This window comes from Bos taurus, chromosome 11, assembly GCF_002263795.3.
Source record: "Bos taurus isolate L1 Dominette 01449 registration number 42190680 breed Hereford chromosome 11, ARS-UCD2.0, whole genome shotgun sequence".
NCBI classification, from domain to species: Eukaryota; Metazoa; Chordata; class Mammalia; order Artiodactyla; family Bovidae; genus Bos; species Bos taurus.
The window spans coordinates 24,463,791-24,479,511 of record NC_037338.1 but is presented as its reverse complement, the minus strand read 5'-3'; the positions used below and the strand labels follow the sequence as shown (position 1 = coordinate 24,479,511).

The 15,721-nt window shown below is 55.6% G+C and overlaps 1 protein-coding gene across 2 annotated transcripts; it reads right to left on the bottom strand.

Moving 5' to 3' along the window:
• Positions 1-4,575: 4,575 nt before the first annotated feature.
• PKDCC (protein kinase domain containing, cytoplasmic) lies at positions 4,576-14,704 on the bottom strand. Of its 2 annotated transcripts, none has more exon segments than NM_001206721.1 (7): positions 4,576-5,479; positions 5,688-5,861; positions 7,731-7,838; positions 8,073-8,152; positions 8,811-9,082; positions 9,702-9,824; positions 13,879-14,677. In NM_001206721.1, coding segments are annotated over 7 exon segments (1,482 nt in total). In that variant the 5' UTR covers positions 14,518-14,677; the 3' UTR covers positions 4,576-5,393.
• Positions 14,705-15,721: the final 1,017 nt, after the last annotated feature.

Here is a 15,721-nt window from a genome sequence, read left to right as displayed (position 1 = left end):
TGGCTTTGCAAATAAGTTCATCTGTACCATTTTTCTAGATTCTACATATAAGCAATAGTATATGATATCCGTCTTTCTCTTTCTGACTTACTTAATTCTGCATAACAGTCTCTAGGTCCATTCAGGTCTCTTTAAATTTCATTGTTTTGTTCCTTTTTATGGCTGAGTAGTATTCCATTGGATATATTAATATGTACAATATCTAGGATTTTTTTTCATCTCCCAAGAACCAAGTTTTGTCTTCTTGGGGATGACGGTGCCCCTGATGAGAATGTATGCTGAAGAGGACTCTTGGAAGGTTTGGGCCTGTTATTCAAAGAGAACAATAAATAGCTGGATATCTGAGAATGGATTGGGGAGCAAAAAGAAGTCTTCTCTTGCCTTCCCCCTCAAGCCAAACAGAAGCTCAAACAGGAAGTAGGACGCTGTGCTGGGTGTATTACTCTGGCCCTCCCAGTCAGCTCTCTCCCCTTCTCCCCCTTGCTGAGTGACGATTACAGACCTCACATCAGGCTCCCTCTGGCTTCAAGGTGGGTTTGGTGATGGAGAGCTGGGAAGGAGATGGAGGAGTAGGGGAGGAGAGGATGGAGAATGAGGGGAGACTGGGGGCCTCTTTGTGAGGTCATCCTGCCTGGTGGTGTTCTGTGGTCACTTGAGTCCTCCTGGGTTCTCCAGGGCTCTGATAGGAGGTACTACTCCTTCCCTTGGGTAGAGTCTGTAACAATTCTATTGCTACTAGTTCCAGGTTATTGCACCATCCCCACAGGGTTCCTTTGTACCCACACATTTGTAAAAATATCCAATGTTCTTGGGGCTCTTTCCTGTTGGGACCCTGAATGATTGACATTGGGTGGGAGAGGGGAGGTCTTGTCACGGCAACTCAGGAGAGACTCCTAGAGCTGGAATAAGGCCAGGTGAGAGGCTGTGGGGGGCTGGGTAGGATGGGGCAGGAGGATGAGGGGTCACTGTCCTGAAAAACAAAGCTGAAAGGGGCCTTGATCTGGTTTCTGGAATGAGGTGGAAAATGAACTTCTCCCTACATGGTCATCAAAGATCCACTAGGGCTTGAGAGGTGATTTTGAGAAGTATCGTGGTCCGTCTCCTTCACATAGTTGGGACGGATGGAGCTCTTTCTCCACTCAAGCGGGTAGCACTGGCTTAGATTCACAGAGAGGTGAACAAGGGAAATTAAAATACTGCATGACAGGCCTCAAAGGAATACTTTAAAAATGCCCAGGCCTGGGACTTCCCTGGTGGTCCAGTGGTTAAGAATCTGTGTTCCAATGCAGGGGACATGGGTTCCATCGCTGGTTGGGGAACTAGGATCCCACATGCCCTTAGATGGGCAACTAAGCCCATGCGCTACGAAGGGATGAGGCCAGAGAGGAGGACCAGGTCTCCTTAAATTACTCTTTGGGTTTCTCATCAAAGGCAGAGTGTAAGTCTGGACATTCCCAAGGGAAGAGACAAATCATTGATCTCTTGGGTTCACGGTGGCACTGCGCTCCTGGGTGAGACAGTGGTAGAGGGGAAGGATCATACAGTTTCAGGAGTGACCACCTAAGCTTGAATTCCAACTCCTCATCTCTCTGGGCCATCACTGGTCTCACAGGTGCCATGAGGATTAGACCAGAAAGTGCATGAAAAGGCAGCGGGGCCCCTGAGTAGTCTCACATTCAAAGCCTACCAAGGTTCTTCCCAGCTCCTCACTGGCACCAAGGGGCAACCAAGCCTCCAAAACTCTGGCTTCCAGAAGCCACAGAGTGAAAGAAGCTGTTGTCATGGACAGGGGTGGGTGGGCACATTATCCTGAAGCCTCTTAATCCCATTTTCTGCTTTCATGTTAATCCTCTTCCCCCTCCTGTCTGCCACACACTCAGCATCCAGGGCACTGACCCGGGGAGCCTGGCTCCACCTCCTCCAGCGCTCCCTGGTGGAGGAGCTGGAGGTGGAGGGTTGGGAGACAGTCCAGGAATGCCTGGGTCCACCCCAACTGACCTGAATCCTCTTGTAGGCCAGGCCATGGAAGAACATGGAGGGTTCAACACACTCATAACAGTAACAATGACAATAGCAGTCAGTGTTTCTTAAGCACTGTGTGCTGACCCTGGTTGAGTTTTCTGTATGTAATTTCATTCAATGCCTGTAACACTGCTATGAAGTGGGTATCATAAATCTGAAATCTGCAGATAAGGAGATGGAGGCTTGGAGAGTCGTCACAGCCCAGACCACACAGTGAGCAAAGCAAAAGGCCAGAGTTCGTCCAGAGTCTTGTGGGGGCCTAGGGCACCATGGGCCCTCTCATGTTTTCCTACTCCTCCAGTCCTGGGAAAGACCCACCTCCTTCCTCTAGTACCAACACCTGAGCCTTCGTTGGACAAATGCATTTCTTTCATGCTCTGGATCTTGGTGTCACTGGCTGTGCAGAGAAGAGGAAAGAACATAGACTTCGGGGTAGAAAGCTATGAATCTGGCTTCTGCAGGAAAGGGCCGAGATGTTCTCAGGAACTGAACTTCTTCCAGGCTCACAGGTGGCTACATGGAAACGGCCGTGGTGGGAGCGACGATTTGGCTGTCGGCTTTCACTCACTACCCTCTTCTACCCTAGCTGCGAACGCTGCTTTCTATTCTGCAGGACTGAGTCTGACCATTTTTGCCCCCCAGACACGGGTTTGGAATTAAGGCTCACTCACTGAGGAAAAAGCTGTTTGCTAAGCTTTTACCCACCTGCAGACGAGTCTTTTGGAAAAGGGTTTATGCCCTTTGACCTCCATTCGAGTCTGGCATCACTGAGTATGGGCTCCCTGATTCTAACTTCATTCTCCTCCCAGGACAGGCTTGGAAGGTTGGCCTAGGTTTGAATGCTCCCTAAATCCCTTTGCAGCTGTGACCTGGGCTTTGGTTTTCAGGTCTGTAAAACTGGAATGATAATCGTGGCTTGCTGAGGCCAAAGCCTGCCCCTCCCCATGGGCCAGTGAGCCCATCTGGGAACTTCTAGAAGCCCAGAAGGCAATGGTGGGTTAATCTTCAGCCTTCTCTTTCCTCGGTTCCTGAGCCCTGTGGGCCTCTCTGCTGACTGTCACCAGGGTCTTTGCTTCCCTGTGGATGGCACAGACCCTGCAGACCTTGCTGCCCCAGCCCTGTGGCACCTCCTTGGGCCTAGCATGGTGGTGTGGTTCACCCACCCTCAGAGCTCCACAGATTGGTGGGCAGTTGGAGAACAACAGAGGGCAGTGTAACCTCTAACACTGGCCGGCACAGGGCAGGCTACACGTGTGGCAGTGCGTGAATTCAGCTGAGGAAAGGGGTACGGAGGCTGGTGGAAGCCGAACTCCTCCTCGGAGGGGTGGGGACTGAGGGTGATGAGTATGGGCAGGACCCAGCTTGGCTGATTCATGGTGTGAGGTTCTGCGGAGCCTCTGATGCTCCCTGCTCTCCACAGTCACCAAGCCTAAGTAACCAGAGGCAGGAGGTAGGGTGTGTGGGCTGGGAGTGGTGGTGCTGAGGTACAACCTTGAGGGTCTGAGCAGCTCCATAATGAGGACTCCAGGACTAACATGAGCTCCTCAATTACTTAAAACTAAGGGGACAACCTGTGCATAAGAAATTATGCCAAGCACATCTGGTGAGAAGAAATCAGGTTCTGAGGTAAACTTCGGTTATTCTTTTTATAGCCCTCAAAGGCTTGTGCACTTTGAGAATATTCTAGAAGTAGAATGGTGTATAGGAGAGAAGATATGGGATCTCAAGTTAGAAGACTTGCATCCAGAGAATTCATTGGTGGTCCAGTGGTTCACACTCCATGTTTCCACAGCAGGAGGCACAGGTTCAGTTCCTGGTCAGGGAACTAAGATCCCACGGGCTGCAAGGTGCAGCCAAAAAATAAAGAAAAATTAAACAAAATAGAATTACACAGGTTTAAAAAATAATTACTATTAAAAAAAAAAAAGAAGATGACTTGTATCCATCCTGGGGCTCTCTCTGGCCTCAGTGTGATCTTAAACCTTTTCACTCTGGGCCTCCATGTACCTGGGGCTTGTCCTGTTAGACCCTCCCTCTCAAAACCCATGAAGGGGCTGGGCCTTCCATGGACTTTGCTGTCTCCCCACCTTCCATATATTTATTTCTTGCTCAAAAAAAGAAAAGAAAGGCTCTGAAAAAGAAAAGTGCATTACCATGTGGTGATAACGGCCAGGACCAACCCCTCCACCAAGGCAAAGCCAACCAGACTGGAGACTGCTTAGGATCCCCTGGCATGGCTGACATCCCACCATTAGAACATGAGTCCTTTGGGTAAAGGCTTTGTATATTAGAAGCCAATGGATATTAAAATTTTAACTTTGTTAGGGGAAGGGGTTCCTCATGTCTTTGGTTAGAACAAGGATGTGGAGGACCAAGGAGGGAGATGGAAGCCATGGGAGCAGGGCTTGAAAACACATTTTGCAAACTTCAGTGTCTGCCATGGAGATTTCACTTCTTTGTCACACACCGCTCCTCCCCCAACTCCCAGACATACACCAGGGACAACTGAGTACAAGTAAGTCAGGCCAAGAAACTGTGCCTGGGGAGGTCAGTCCTTGCTGTGAAATGTCATTTTATTAATTGATTTTATTTTTTTTTTTTACAAAAATAAACATTTTAATGAACAAAAAGTACAAAAGCTTCTGGATATACAAACTCCAGGAGGGGGGAGAGGCTGGTTTTGGCTGCTTTGCGGCTTTCACTGAAAGCAAATGAGGCAGAAAGGCCCCGGCCCCACCCCCGCCCCAGGTCCTGGCTCAAACTGCTACCTGCTCCTCAACCCACGACTTGGCTCATACCTTGTGTGCTCCTGCTTGTGCCCCTGGGCTGGCTGGCAGGCGCCCCCTGTTGGGTTCCCAGAGGCAGCTGCCCTGGGGTACAGAATCGCCCACATCTTGGAGCATCCCTTCAAGTCTCCGCTCAGGAGCTTGGCTAAGAGAACGTGCTCCATGACCGATTGTCCCCTCGCGGCCCCTGCTGAGCCATGGCACATGCAGCAGCACCAGCAGCAGGGGCTCTGGCTACATTCTCACACTATAAACACAGTGATGGGGCTGCCCATGGAACTGTCCCCACTGAGGGGCAGAGCCCCCAATGGGGAGACCAGCCTGAGCCCTACTGGCAGCCGAGACGGTGAGAGGGGCAGTCAGCTCCCTCCCCCTTGATTCCTGGCTCTGGAGCCAGCAGTCCCAGACCTAGACTGGTAAACTCACATTTTTAACATTTGGCATTATTGCACGTTGTCCTGGTCACCTTGGTCTGTCTGGGCTGTCAGCTTGGTCTGCAGGGGTGCCCATGTGACATGCAGTGCTGCTAGGGCAAGTCACGGGCAAGCCCAGCTGGCGGGGATGGTCAGCAGAGCCTCAGATGGCTCAGCCAGAGGCCCTCACATATGTGGTCTTGCTGGGATCAGGGACCACGTGGCTCCATCCTGTCTTGAAAAAGACCAGTTGCCGACCTGGAGGCAGAAGTGAGAGGTAACAGGACTGGATGCTTCTCTCTCTGGAGGCAGGGCCACTCTCCCTAACACAAGGACACTCATCTCATTCCCTCAGCCTCCTTGTCTTCTCATTGTTTCTGGCTTCTGATGGGGGGCCACCACTACCCATCAGTCTCTTCTGGGGAGTCTGGTCACCTCCCTCAGGATGTCCTTTCCCCCAGCTCACCTGTCCAGGTGGTCTGGTTGGTGACCACAAAGGCCTGGCACTGGGCATGGTTCTCACAGATGTCCACGGCCTCGGCCAGGTTGAACACGGAAAGGAGGCAGCCTCCGTGGTGGTAGGATGGCCAGCATCGGTAGTCCTCCTGGGGGATAGTACTGTCGGGGAGGCGCTGGTACTCTGTGGGTTGGAGATGGAGCTCAAGTGAGAACTCTGTGTGGCCAGGGGTGAGGGCTGGGACCACTTGCCTTAAAGGGCTAGGAGACCCATTTCTTAGATGTAGTCTAAAACCCAGCCTAGTCTTCCTAGCATGGAGATGCAGGCAGCTACCACGGTGGAACTGGGATGACCACTCAGGAAAGGCAAAGCTCAGGTTACCTTTTGGGAGATACACATCTCCCAAATCTAAGGGCACACAAGTGATTTAGGCTGCATGTGACGGTGGGCACGTGTGTGGGACCAACGCACACACACACAGATACTGGTTGACCAGGCTGGTTGCTGAGCTTAGAACATTTTAGACATTTAAAGCTGGGCTTCCCAAACTTCAGTGTGCATGTGAATTTTCAGGAATCTTGTTAAAATGCAGATTCTGATTCTGAAGGTCTGGGGTGGGGCCAGGGAACTGGCATTGCCAACCAGCTTCTGGAACTGCTGGTCTGCAGACCACACTTTGAGGAGCAAGAGCTTCCGGGTGCCCTTGGTCCCATTTCCTTCTGGCCTTGGGGAGAGAGGTTAGGCCAGCTTCCTGGGTAGTGGGGGTCAGTCATGAGTTTTTGAAGTTCAGAGGCATGCAGATGAATGTAAAACACAAAGGATTACCATTTGGGAATCCACAACTTGAGTGTTTGGGGCAGAGGCTGGCGGAAGAATATGAAATCTTCCCATTTCACAGAAAGAGCCCCCAGAGGCTCTGAAAACTTCTCAATCCAGAAGCTGCTTCACTGCAGGCCTCCTGTTCATCAGAGTCTTTCCTGCTGCCTGGGGAGCCCCAGCTTCGGACTGATAATGCAGAAGCCCTGGGCCTTGGCCACCCCGCCTTCCTGCCTCCTTCTTCTACAGGGACTAGACCAAAGTCCAGGGCAGGCTGTGATTTATAGCCCCATAAACGGCGTCCTCAGGGACAGAGCCAGCCATTGTTCACCTCGTTAAACTTTATTTACAGGGCTAACGAGGGCTCCCCCACCCCTAAGACTGGCCAGAGCTCCTTGAATACGGATGCTGCCCATCCCTCGCCCCCTGCCAACCATGCTAAACCCCAGGGCCTCAACGGAGGGACCACGAAGCCTGCAAGTCGTGACTGGAATTCTCTCCCTGCTCGCGGGCTCCTTAACTGGTATCAGGTGGAGCCATCTCCACCTCCAGCCGTCCTCCTAGCCCCAGAAGGGTGAGGAAGGAGAGGGAAGTAAACACAGACTGTGTTCCAGCTGTGTAAGAGGAAATGAGTTAACTGCTTTCACACATTTCACCTATCATTTACTCCTCGGAAGAATTTTGTGAGGCAGGTAATACTGAACCCAATTCACAGATGAGGAAAGTGAGGCTCAAGGTGTAAATACCTTGCTGAAAGTACACAATATACAGAAGGAGCTTTGCAGCCACCCAGAGAAGGGGTGTCGGAGCCCAACCCCCGGTTCAAGGCAGAATTATAGTTATTCCCGGGCTTCCCTGGTGGCTCAGATGGTAAAGAATCTGCCTACAATGCCAAAGACCAAGGTTTGGTCCCTGGGTTGGGACGATCCCCTGGAGAAGGAAATGGCAACTCACTCCAGGATTCATGTCTGGAGAATCATATGGACAGAGGAGCCTGGAGAGCTACAGTCCACAGGGTTGCAAGCAGTCGGATACGACTGAGCGACTAACACACACATACATAGTTGTTCTAGCTCAGTCAGAGGGAAGATCTCTGAGTGAAGGCCAAACAGTCTCTCTGCATCACTCCAAGTGAGTCTCAAAGGGAGGTTGAGCCACTTCCCCAACTAGGGAGATCACTCTCCTCGAACTGCTCCCCACCTTCCCTGCCCCTGAATCCCTATAGGGGCCACTCACCGGCTTGGCTGCCCGCAGTGGAGTTCTGCAGATACTGCCCGCTCCGGTACAGGTGCAGCACCTTCTCCAGCTGGGCCAGGGTCTCGTCCACCCCCCAGGCAAGCTCTCCTGCAGAGTGCAGTGTGGCTCTCAGAGGGCATCTGGGCTCCTACATCTCCCTCCCCACCCCCACCCGCCCCAATTCTGGAGCCAGGGCCCTGATGACCGGAGGACTGGGGCGGGGGTTTGCCACAGAATCCACTTTGGGAAGTGATGTTTCTGGACTGTGTGCCATCCTGGGCCATTCTTGTTCCCACGCTGGCTGGAGGCTCGGGGGACAAAGTGATGGGAGGCAGTGCTCACCTGTGGCGTTGACGATGCTGTCCAGCAGGGGCCGGAGTGAAGGCGGGGCACTATGGGGCAGGAGGTATGTGAAGAAAAACCTGGGGCCGAGAGAAATCAGGGGCTCAAGGTCCAGCCTGTGGGGACACAGCCTTCCTCTACACCAACTTGGGACAGAACCCCTATCTCGCTAGGGAGCCTGATCCCTTGGGCTAACCATCTCACCCATATAGCACCAGTGGGTGCCTAGGAGTCGATTCAGACTAAGGAGTCAATTCAGCATGTGCCCTGTTGGGGTCTGAGCAGATGCTAAGGCCACAAGTAACCAAATTGAGGTGTTTCCCCATCCATCCTGGGGACTTGTCCACCCCTCAGCCCCACATTATCCCCCAGACTGACCTGTGTCAGACCAACTTCCATGGCTTGGCTCTATGAGGAGCTTCCACAAGTGAAGGGCCTGGGGAGGAAGGGGCAGGGCCCTCCCACCAGCCCTAGGCTGAGTCTGACGCTATTTTAAGAAGCCTCCAGCTGCCACCCCCTAACCCAGATTCTCCTTGGAGCTGACTATTTTTAGCTTCATGGTCAGGAGCCTGCCTGTTCCCTTCTGGATGTAGGGGAGCCTTTCTCCGCCCCTGCCACTCCATTGGTCATGGCAGAGTCTCCGGCCTTGGCTGGTCTCTTGGACCCCGTGTGAGCTCCCCTCCCTGCCATGCCCCCTGGGGCCTCTCACTGGTCCTCCTGAGTGGGGGTGGAGGTCACCTGTAGGCATTGTAGAGGTTGCGTTTCTCATTCATGGCCTCGCACCAGCCCTGGGCAGAGCAAGGCAGGGTGAAGTTCCTGGCTGGGAACTCGAGTATGCAGTCAGCGTTGCCTGTGCACGGCGTCTCCTCCACACGGGCGTCATCCAGATCTGTCACCTTCAGCTCCCCGTCCACCAGCACAAACTGTCGGGGGCGGAAGTCCAGCAGAGTGACCGAGCCCAGCGGGGAGTGGGCCAGGTGGTGGAGAAGCCGGCCCAGGCTCAGGCAGATCTGAGGGGCAGACACCGGACTGCTCACTGCTTTCCTCCAGGGAGGGGAGCCTGGGGGCTCCAGGGTGCCCTCCTTTGAGGCTCTGGACTGAGCTGTGTGTGTGTGTGGAGGGGGAGGGTTTGCTTTTCTCTTAAAGGCTCTAGTGTTCACTAAGGGCTGAGGCCTGGGACCTTACGGAGCAAACCAGTGATTTTCTACGACCCCATGGCTGGCCCGACCCTGAGGGTAACATGGAGAAAGTGGGGAAATGGGCAAGGGAAATCTGGGGACTCCTCCCTGAAGTTCCATCTCAGTGTGGGTTCTGCCTAGTGCATGCAAACAGAGGGCAGGCCAAGATGACCTTAAGGTCTTTCTAGACCTAGGACACTGGCCCTCCTGCAGCCAGGCTGAGTGAGGGGGTATGTGTGTGTGTGGAACAGGAGTACAAAACCAGGATCCTCTCTGCCTTGGTTTGTTTTTTTTAACCCTTTGGCTGATGGCTGAGTCAACTTCACGGCATCCCTCCCTCCCTCCCTCCCTCCACTAAGGAGGAGTCCAAGCTGCTCTGGAGGGCTGACCTTCTAAGGGAGAACCATCCCAGCCAGGAGCCCAAGGCCAACTGGCCCTCCTCCCTGCTCACTCGGAAGCGATCCTCCCAGGAAGTCTGCAGCAGCTGGATCATCTCCACAGGGGCGCCCAGCTCCGTGATGGTGGTCAGGGTGTCTGGGATGTCCTCACTGTCCTGGTAGCAGTAGCCATAGAGCTGAAAGAGGCCCAGGCGGGTCATGGGGTCACAGGGTGGGGACAGGAACGAGGAAGAGCTGGGTTGTCAGATGCCCCCACCCTCCCATCCCTAGGTCTCTGCTTCAGCTCAGGCCAGAAGAGAATAGCAACTCTGCCTGGGAAGCCTGGGCTCTAGCCCACTGTTCTAGCAGCCCCTTACCTCTGGCCACTCAGGTAAATGGGCAGGTCTGAGCACCATGTGATAACCATGTGCCAGGCACTGTGCTAAATGTTTTACATGCATAACTCAATTCTTAGAATAACCTAAAAGGGCATAGTTGGTACTATTAGTATCTCCAATTCCCATGTGAGGAAACCAACTCAGAGAGGTTAAATTACCGCCACAAGGTCACACAGTTAAGAAATGCAGGAGCTAGGATTTAAATATATGTCACTCTGATTCCACAACCTTGTTCTTTCCAAGAGTACCATTTGCTAACTGGCAAACCAACAAATGGTTATTGTACCTCCTCCCCTGTTCTAATGCTTGTCTTTGCTTCATCATTTCCACTTATAGGCACCTTCATTTTTCCTTTGCTCTGGTTTTTCTGTAGGGAAAGCAATCTCCCTGAAGATTTGTAACAAGTGTTGCATCAGTACAAAAAGAATCCAGGGCTCATACCCTTGGGTGTTCTTTGCATAATTGGTTGGGGTGGGGGAATGACCCATTATCAGCTGGGGTAGTAGTGAGTTCCTGGGGAAGGTCACTGTTCTTTGAGGGCATGGTCTCAAGGGCCTTTCCACTCCATAGGATCTAGGGGAGGGGCTTTGTACAGCTCAGCTGGCCAGGGGCTTCTGGGAAACAGCCTGACTTTGTCACCGACACCTACACCAGGATCCATGGAGAGCCCTGCTTGTTCCCGCCTTTCCCACCTCGCTGCACATCAGCTAAGGGATCAGCCGGTGCTCAAAACACCCAGCACCCTGTGGGGCAGGAACACAAAGGCCAAGTTGTCGGGGCCAGAGTAGGAAGAGAGGAGAGCTGAACGATGGGGTGGGGGTGGGGTGGATACCAGCAGAGCCAAGCCCCTGGGCTAGATGTCCCTGAAGCTTTCACCCTTCTCGGTTCCACTCCTGGCCCCTACACTCTCCCTTCCATCCCAGTAGGGACCTTTTAGCACCCCCATCCCTGGAGCCAGCCACCTCAGTCCTGCCAGCATGAGGGAAGGCACATCTCAGATCACTAGGGTGACGACTTAGGGGATCGGGGGAAATCCCGGGTGCCCTCTTCTCCCCTCCTCTTCTTCCCTCCCACCCCACATCAGCCTAGGGAGGCCCCAGATCCCAAAGGGGGCAGCGGTAGGGGGAGGTAAAAGGAGCAGCCCTGGAGCCTGGTTCTCATTTTCTTGCCCAGAGTCTGAGCCTTTGTGGGAAACTTCTGAAGGTTATTAAACACCCGGAGGTCGTTAAATGCGCTGTTAACGAGGTATTAATCAACACCCCTCAGGAAAAAATAAAAAGACACCATTAACCCCCCCAGGAAGCGAGAGGCTGAGCATTTCAGTCGCATCTTTTGTTCCTCTGGGAGAAGAAATATACTCTGGCAGGGCCAGAATCAGGGCCCAGGCAGGCCTGGGGCCCCAGCTGAGGCCGGCGGCCCCAGAACGACAGAGGGGCAGGGGAGGGGAGACCCTTGTGCCCTTTGACCCTGGGCTATAGAGGCATCTATCACGTGAGGGAGTGTGTGTGTGCGCGTGTGTTGTGTGTGTGTCAGAGGTGGGCTGGAGAGGGGTCACAGAAGATGGATGGAGACATCCCGCCCGGGCAGTCCCAGAGACCAGAGCAAGCTCTGAGAAGTGCCCAGTGGGACAAACTGTCCTGGGCCTTTGCTGTTTGAACACCCACAGAGCCAACTCTGGGGCTGCCAGAGAAGGGGAGGGAGCCTCGGGGAGCGGGAAGCACTCTCTGGCTCCTCCCTGGTTCAGCAAACAGTCGAACAATTTTGAAATTTTAAATGATTAAGAGGTATTAAAACAACATTATTTCTAGTTCCCTGCACACCTGAATGGAAGCCTCCTGAGTAAGAAGACCCCCAAGTAGAAGACCCTCTTTGGAGGCAGAGGTGACACTGCTAAGAAGCCAGAGGGATACTGGCCTGGGGGTCTGGGGATGAGACCCCCACCAAAGCCGTCCCTAAATTCACCCCAAGGTTCCTCCACCTCCCTGTAAGTAAGGGTAGCTTTTCACCGCTCCCCTGATAGAAAGGACCTGGGACCCTCCCACCCACTTGTGTCTTAAGGCAACTCACCCCAATCCCACCCTGTAAGAGTCACACAACCAACCCAGTCTTGGTCTAGAGAGGGACTGAGTGAAAACCAGTTATAATTTTTTTCTTTGAAACCTCCAGCATTGTGGTGGGGGCCTGACATTAAAGTGGAGGACCATTCTGTGATATACGAGGGGGTGGTTAGCTGATGCTCGTATTGAAGTCTGGGTGGGGTAAGAGAGGGCGGGAGGAGTTCCTTAAGAGACAGGAGAGCACAGCAAACCTCCAATCTGCCTTAAGGGAGAGGGCTCTTGAGTCAATTAACACTCAATATCCTGCTAACACACTCAAGACCTTCCCCACTGCCTCGGAATCTGACTGACACCCCAGTTTCCAAAAAGTTCCCAGGAGCCCCCAGGAAGGGAAGAGAACTAGATCCTCCCAGTTAGAATAGCCACGTAACCAGCTGCTCATTCCCTGCAGCTCCAGAGTCAGCTATGCCACCAGGCAAGCCACCCACAGCTGCTGGCTCTGCCTGACCTGCAACCAGTTCAGAACCCAGGACCCAGTCAACACGTGTCTGATCAGGGCTGGGGTAGCCTGGGTTCCAGCAGTGATGTCAATAGTTCTCTGACTTCTCTCTACTATTCTGTGATGCCCAGACCTGGGGTCCATCTCACTCCTGAGGAAAGAAGGGAGGGACTCCTGGGTTTTTGCTCAATTCTCCCGGGTGCAGAAAGATTCATGTGAGTGGGCTGGGAGGTGGAAGGTGTGGGCATGGTTCCTAAGCTGGGAAGCCTGCACACACCCTGTGTTCCCTGGGCCAGGAGCAGTCAGGGATTCCCCTCTCCGTCTGCTCAGACATGTGCCAAGGGAACGGTTTGTCTAATCCCAGGACTGACTCAAGGACGTAGGAGAGCTGGGGGAGAGGAGGAAGTGGGTGTGTTAGGGCAGTGCTGGGACTGTGAGACGCCCACTCCCTCAGTCTAGCCTGGAGGGGACAAGGTGGGGTCTCATCTTTCCTCTCTGCTCCCCAGTGAATGGGAGAGACAGAGTCCCATTTACTAGGAACCTGGGCATCTGGCCTTCTCAATCCTCCAGTCTTTTGGCCACATTTGCTCAGGTAATGTGACTCTCAGACCCTCAGGCCCTCAGCCTGTTCCCTGAGCATTGAGCTAGGATCCCAAAGGCTTCCCCAAAGCCTACTTTGAGGCCCAGGGGCTCCTCAAGGAAGGGCTATGCATTTTGTGGCCTACTATCCAATCCCCTCCAGTTCTTCCAGTGGCTTCTGGGTGGGGTACCAGATATTCTTGGGGAATCAAACCTGGTCTTTTTCTAGCTCTTCCCAACCCCGTTTGCTGTGCCATCCCACCTTCAAAGTCAGATAAGTCACTGTTTGGAAGTTGAGAGAAGTGGGGTTCAGATTCCATCAAGAAAGTGAACGGATCACTGCAGCTGTGCCCCTAGCTCAGGGATGAGCTCTGTTCAGCGTCTTGGTTTGGGGTCATTTCCCTGGTGCTCAACACCCCAGCTCCAGCCAGAAGCAGGGTCCTAAGTCCAAACAGACTCCAATCCCCATCCCGAGTTTGGGTACCCTCTGTCCTGATCTGTCTTGGTGTGGAAGCTGAGGAAACCGGGAGTCTCTCCGGACGGCCACCCAGGAGTGAGAAGCAGGGTGGCGTAGAGGGGAGCTGCCATGGACCGGGTTCTGTCCCCTAGTTTAACCTGGCACAGTCACTGGGGCTCCGCTTCTTCATGTGTAAAAACAAGGGACCGGACCTAGGCACGTCCAGACAGCACCCTCAGCCCCGCACCCGCACCCTCGTACCTGCAGCACGTTGGGATGCCGCAGCCGCTCCAGCAGCACCATCTCTTTGAGCAGCTTATGGGCCGCCAGTCGATAGCAGCCCCTCCGCGCCCCGAACTCGCGCACGCAGCTGCCCAGATCGTGGCCGCTGAAGTCCACCGCCTTGAGCGCCACCGCCGCGCCGCCAGGCAGGCGGACCCGGTACACGGCCTTGGTGTAGCCGGAGCCCAAGTACTGAGCGCCGGACACGTTGCGGAGCGCGGCGCAGCCCAGGCGCGGGCCCGGACCAGGGGAGCCCGGGCCGGGAGCCGGGGGCCAGCCCGGAGCGCCGTCGGGCAGGGGCCGGGCCCGCGGGGGCCGGGGACGCTGCAGGCCCGGACCGCCCGGAGCCAGGTCCATAAGGCGCCGCCGCTCCGGCCGGCCAGCCCCGGGCCCGGGGCCCCCGCGGGAATAGCGCTGCACCTCCTCGTAGCGCGCTCGAATCTGCCGGGCCAGCTCCCCGCGGCCCCCGCGACGGCCCGGGCCCGGGGCTGGTGAGGGCCCCGGGGACTGGCCGGGCCGTGGAGGCTCCGAGCCCGGTGCGAAGAGCACGTTGAGGACCGAGCCCAGCAGGAAGGAGGCGCAGAAACCCGCGGCCACCGCCGCCCGCCGGCGCCGCATCGCTCCCCTCCCCCCGGCCGGCCGGCCCCGCGCGGCTCCCCGGCCGCGGCCCCGGGAGGCTCAGGCTCCGAGGCGGCTCCGCTCTGCGCTCCGCCGGCCCCCTGCCCAGCCCACGCGCATGGCCCCGGCGGCCCCGACCCCGGCCCCGGCCCCTCGCGGGCGGCACATCGGCCTGACACTTGCCTCCCTCTCGCCCTGCCCCCGCCGCTTATAAGGCCCGGAGCCGCCCCCGCCCCCGCCCCCTCCGCCTCCGCCTCCCAGCTCCCGGCCCGAGCCCGTCCTCGGCGCCGCCCCCTCCGGCCGGCCCGGCCTTCCCCGCTGACTGACAGCGGGACCTCCTCCCGCGGCCGTCCGGGCCTGAGAAGCGGCTCGGAGGCTGCTCCGGCCCTGCCCAGCCCGGGATCGCCGGCCGGGGGAGAAGGGGAGGCGGCGGCGGCGGCTCCGGAACGAACCGGGGGGATCGGACCCAGAGCGAGGGCGGATAACGGGGCCGGGGCGGCCAGATAACGGGCCCGGGAGGCGGTCAACTGAGCCGGCGGGGCAGGGTTGGGAAGCAAACGGAGGGGCGAGGCCGGCGGGTAACCTGTTCCGGAAGGGACAAGTAGCTGGGTCCGGGGTGCGCCCTCCCTGGGACCCGGGGCCGTGGGGCTGGCTGGGCGCGGGGAAGGGGCGTGGGGCCCGCCGCACGCGGGGGACGCTGCTCATCGCTTAGTCGCGGATTCTGGGGGCGGGAATGGGGAGGCGGGCGCTCAGGGGCTGGCACCTGCGAGCGCCCGTAGGACGGGAACTCTGGGATCCGAAGAAAAATCAGGAGATGCCCTCTTCCATCTCCCCTACCAAGTTTTTCTGATTTTCCTTGTTCCTAAAGCCCCACATCAAACCCCTACCCTGAGGATTCCCGCAGACAGACGTTAGCCGCGGATCACGAATTTTATTCGTGCTAGTAATTTGTATAAAGAGCACTTGTATCCACGGACATGCGTGGTCCTGATTGTCTCTGGAGCGTGTTGCATTAGTGTGTCTGAAGGGGCCACTGTCCGAGGAAGGGAGTGTGTACCGTGTGTGTAAGTAGGTGCTGACTCCAGCAGAACTTCTGGTCCCTCCTCCTCCCTCCCTGATTGCATCATTAGCGCTAATTGAGGAGCTTTCACACGCCAGCGCATTAGTTGTTTGGAGTGAGCTCCCCCCTCCTGGGAGAGATAAG

Coding starts and splice junctions, on each gene's coding strand:
- PKDCC (XM_024999019.2), bottom strand. CDS start 14,517: ATGCGGCGCCGGCGGGCGGCGGTGGCCGCGGGTTTCTGCGCCTCCTTC. Junction 8,153..8,810: donor AACCTCTACAATGCCTACAG/GTGACCTCCACC, acceptor TCTCGGCCCCAG/GTTTTTCTTCACATACCTCC. Junction 5,480..5,687: donor CAACCAGACCACCTGGACAG/GTGAGCTGGGGG, acceptor TTCTGCCTCCAG/GTCGGCAACTGGTCTTTTTC.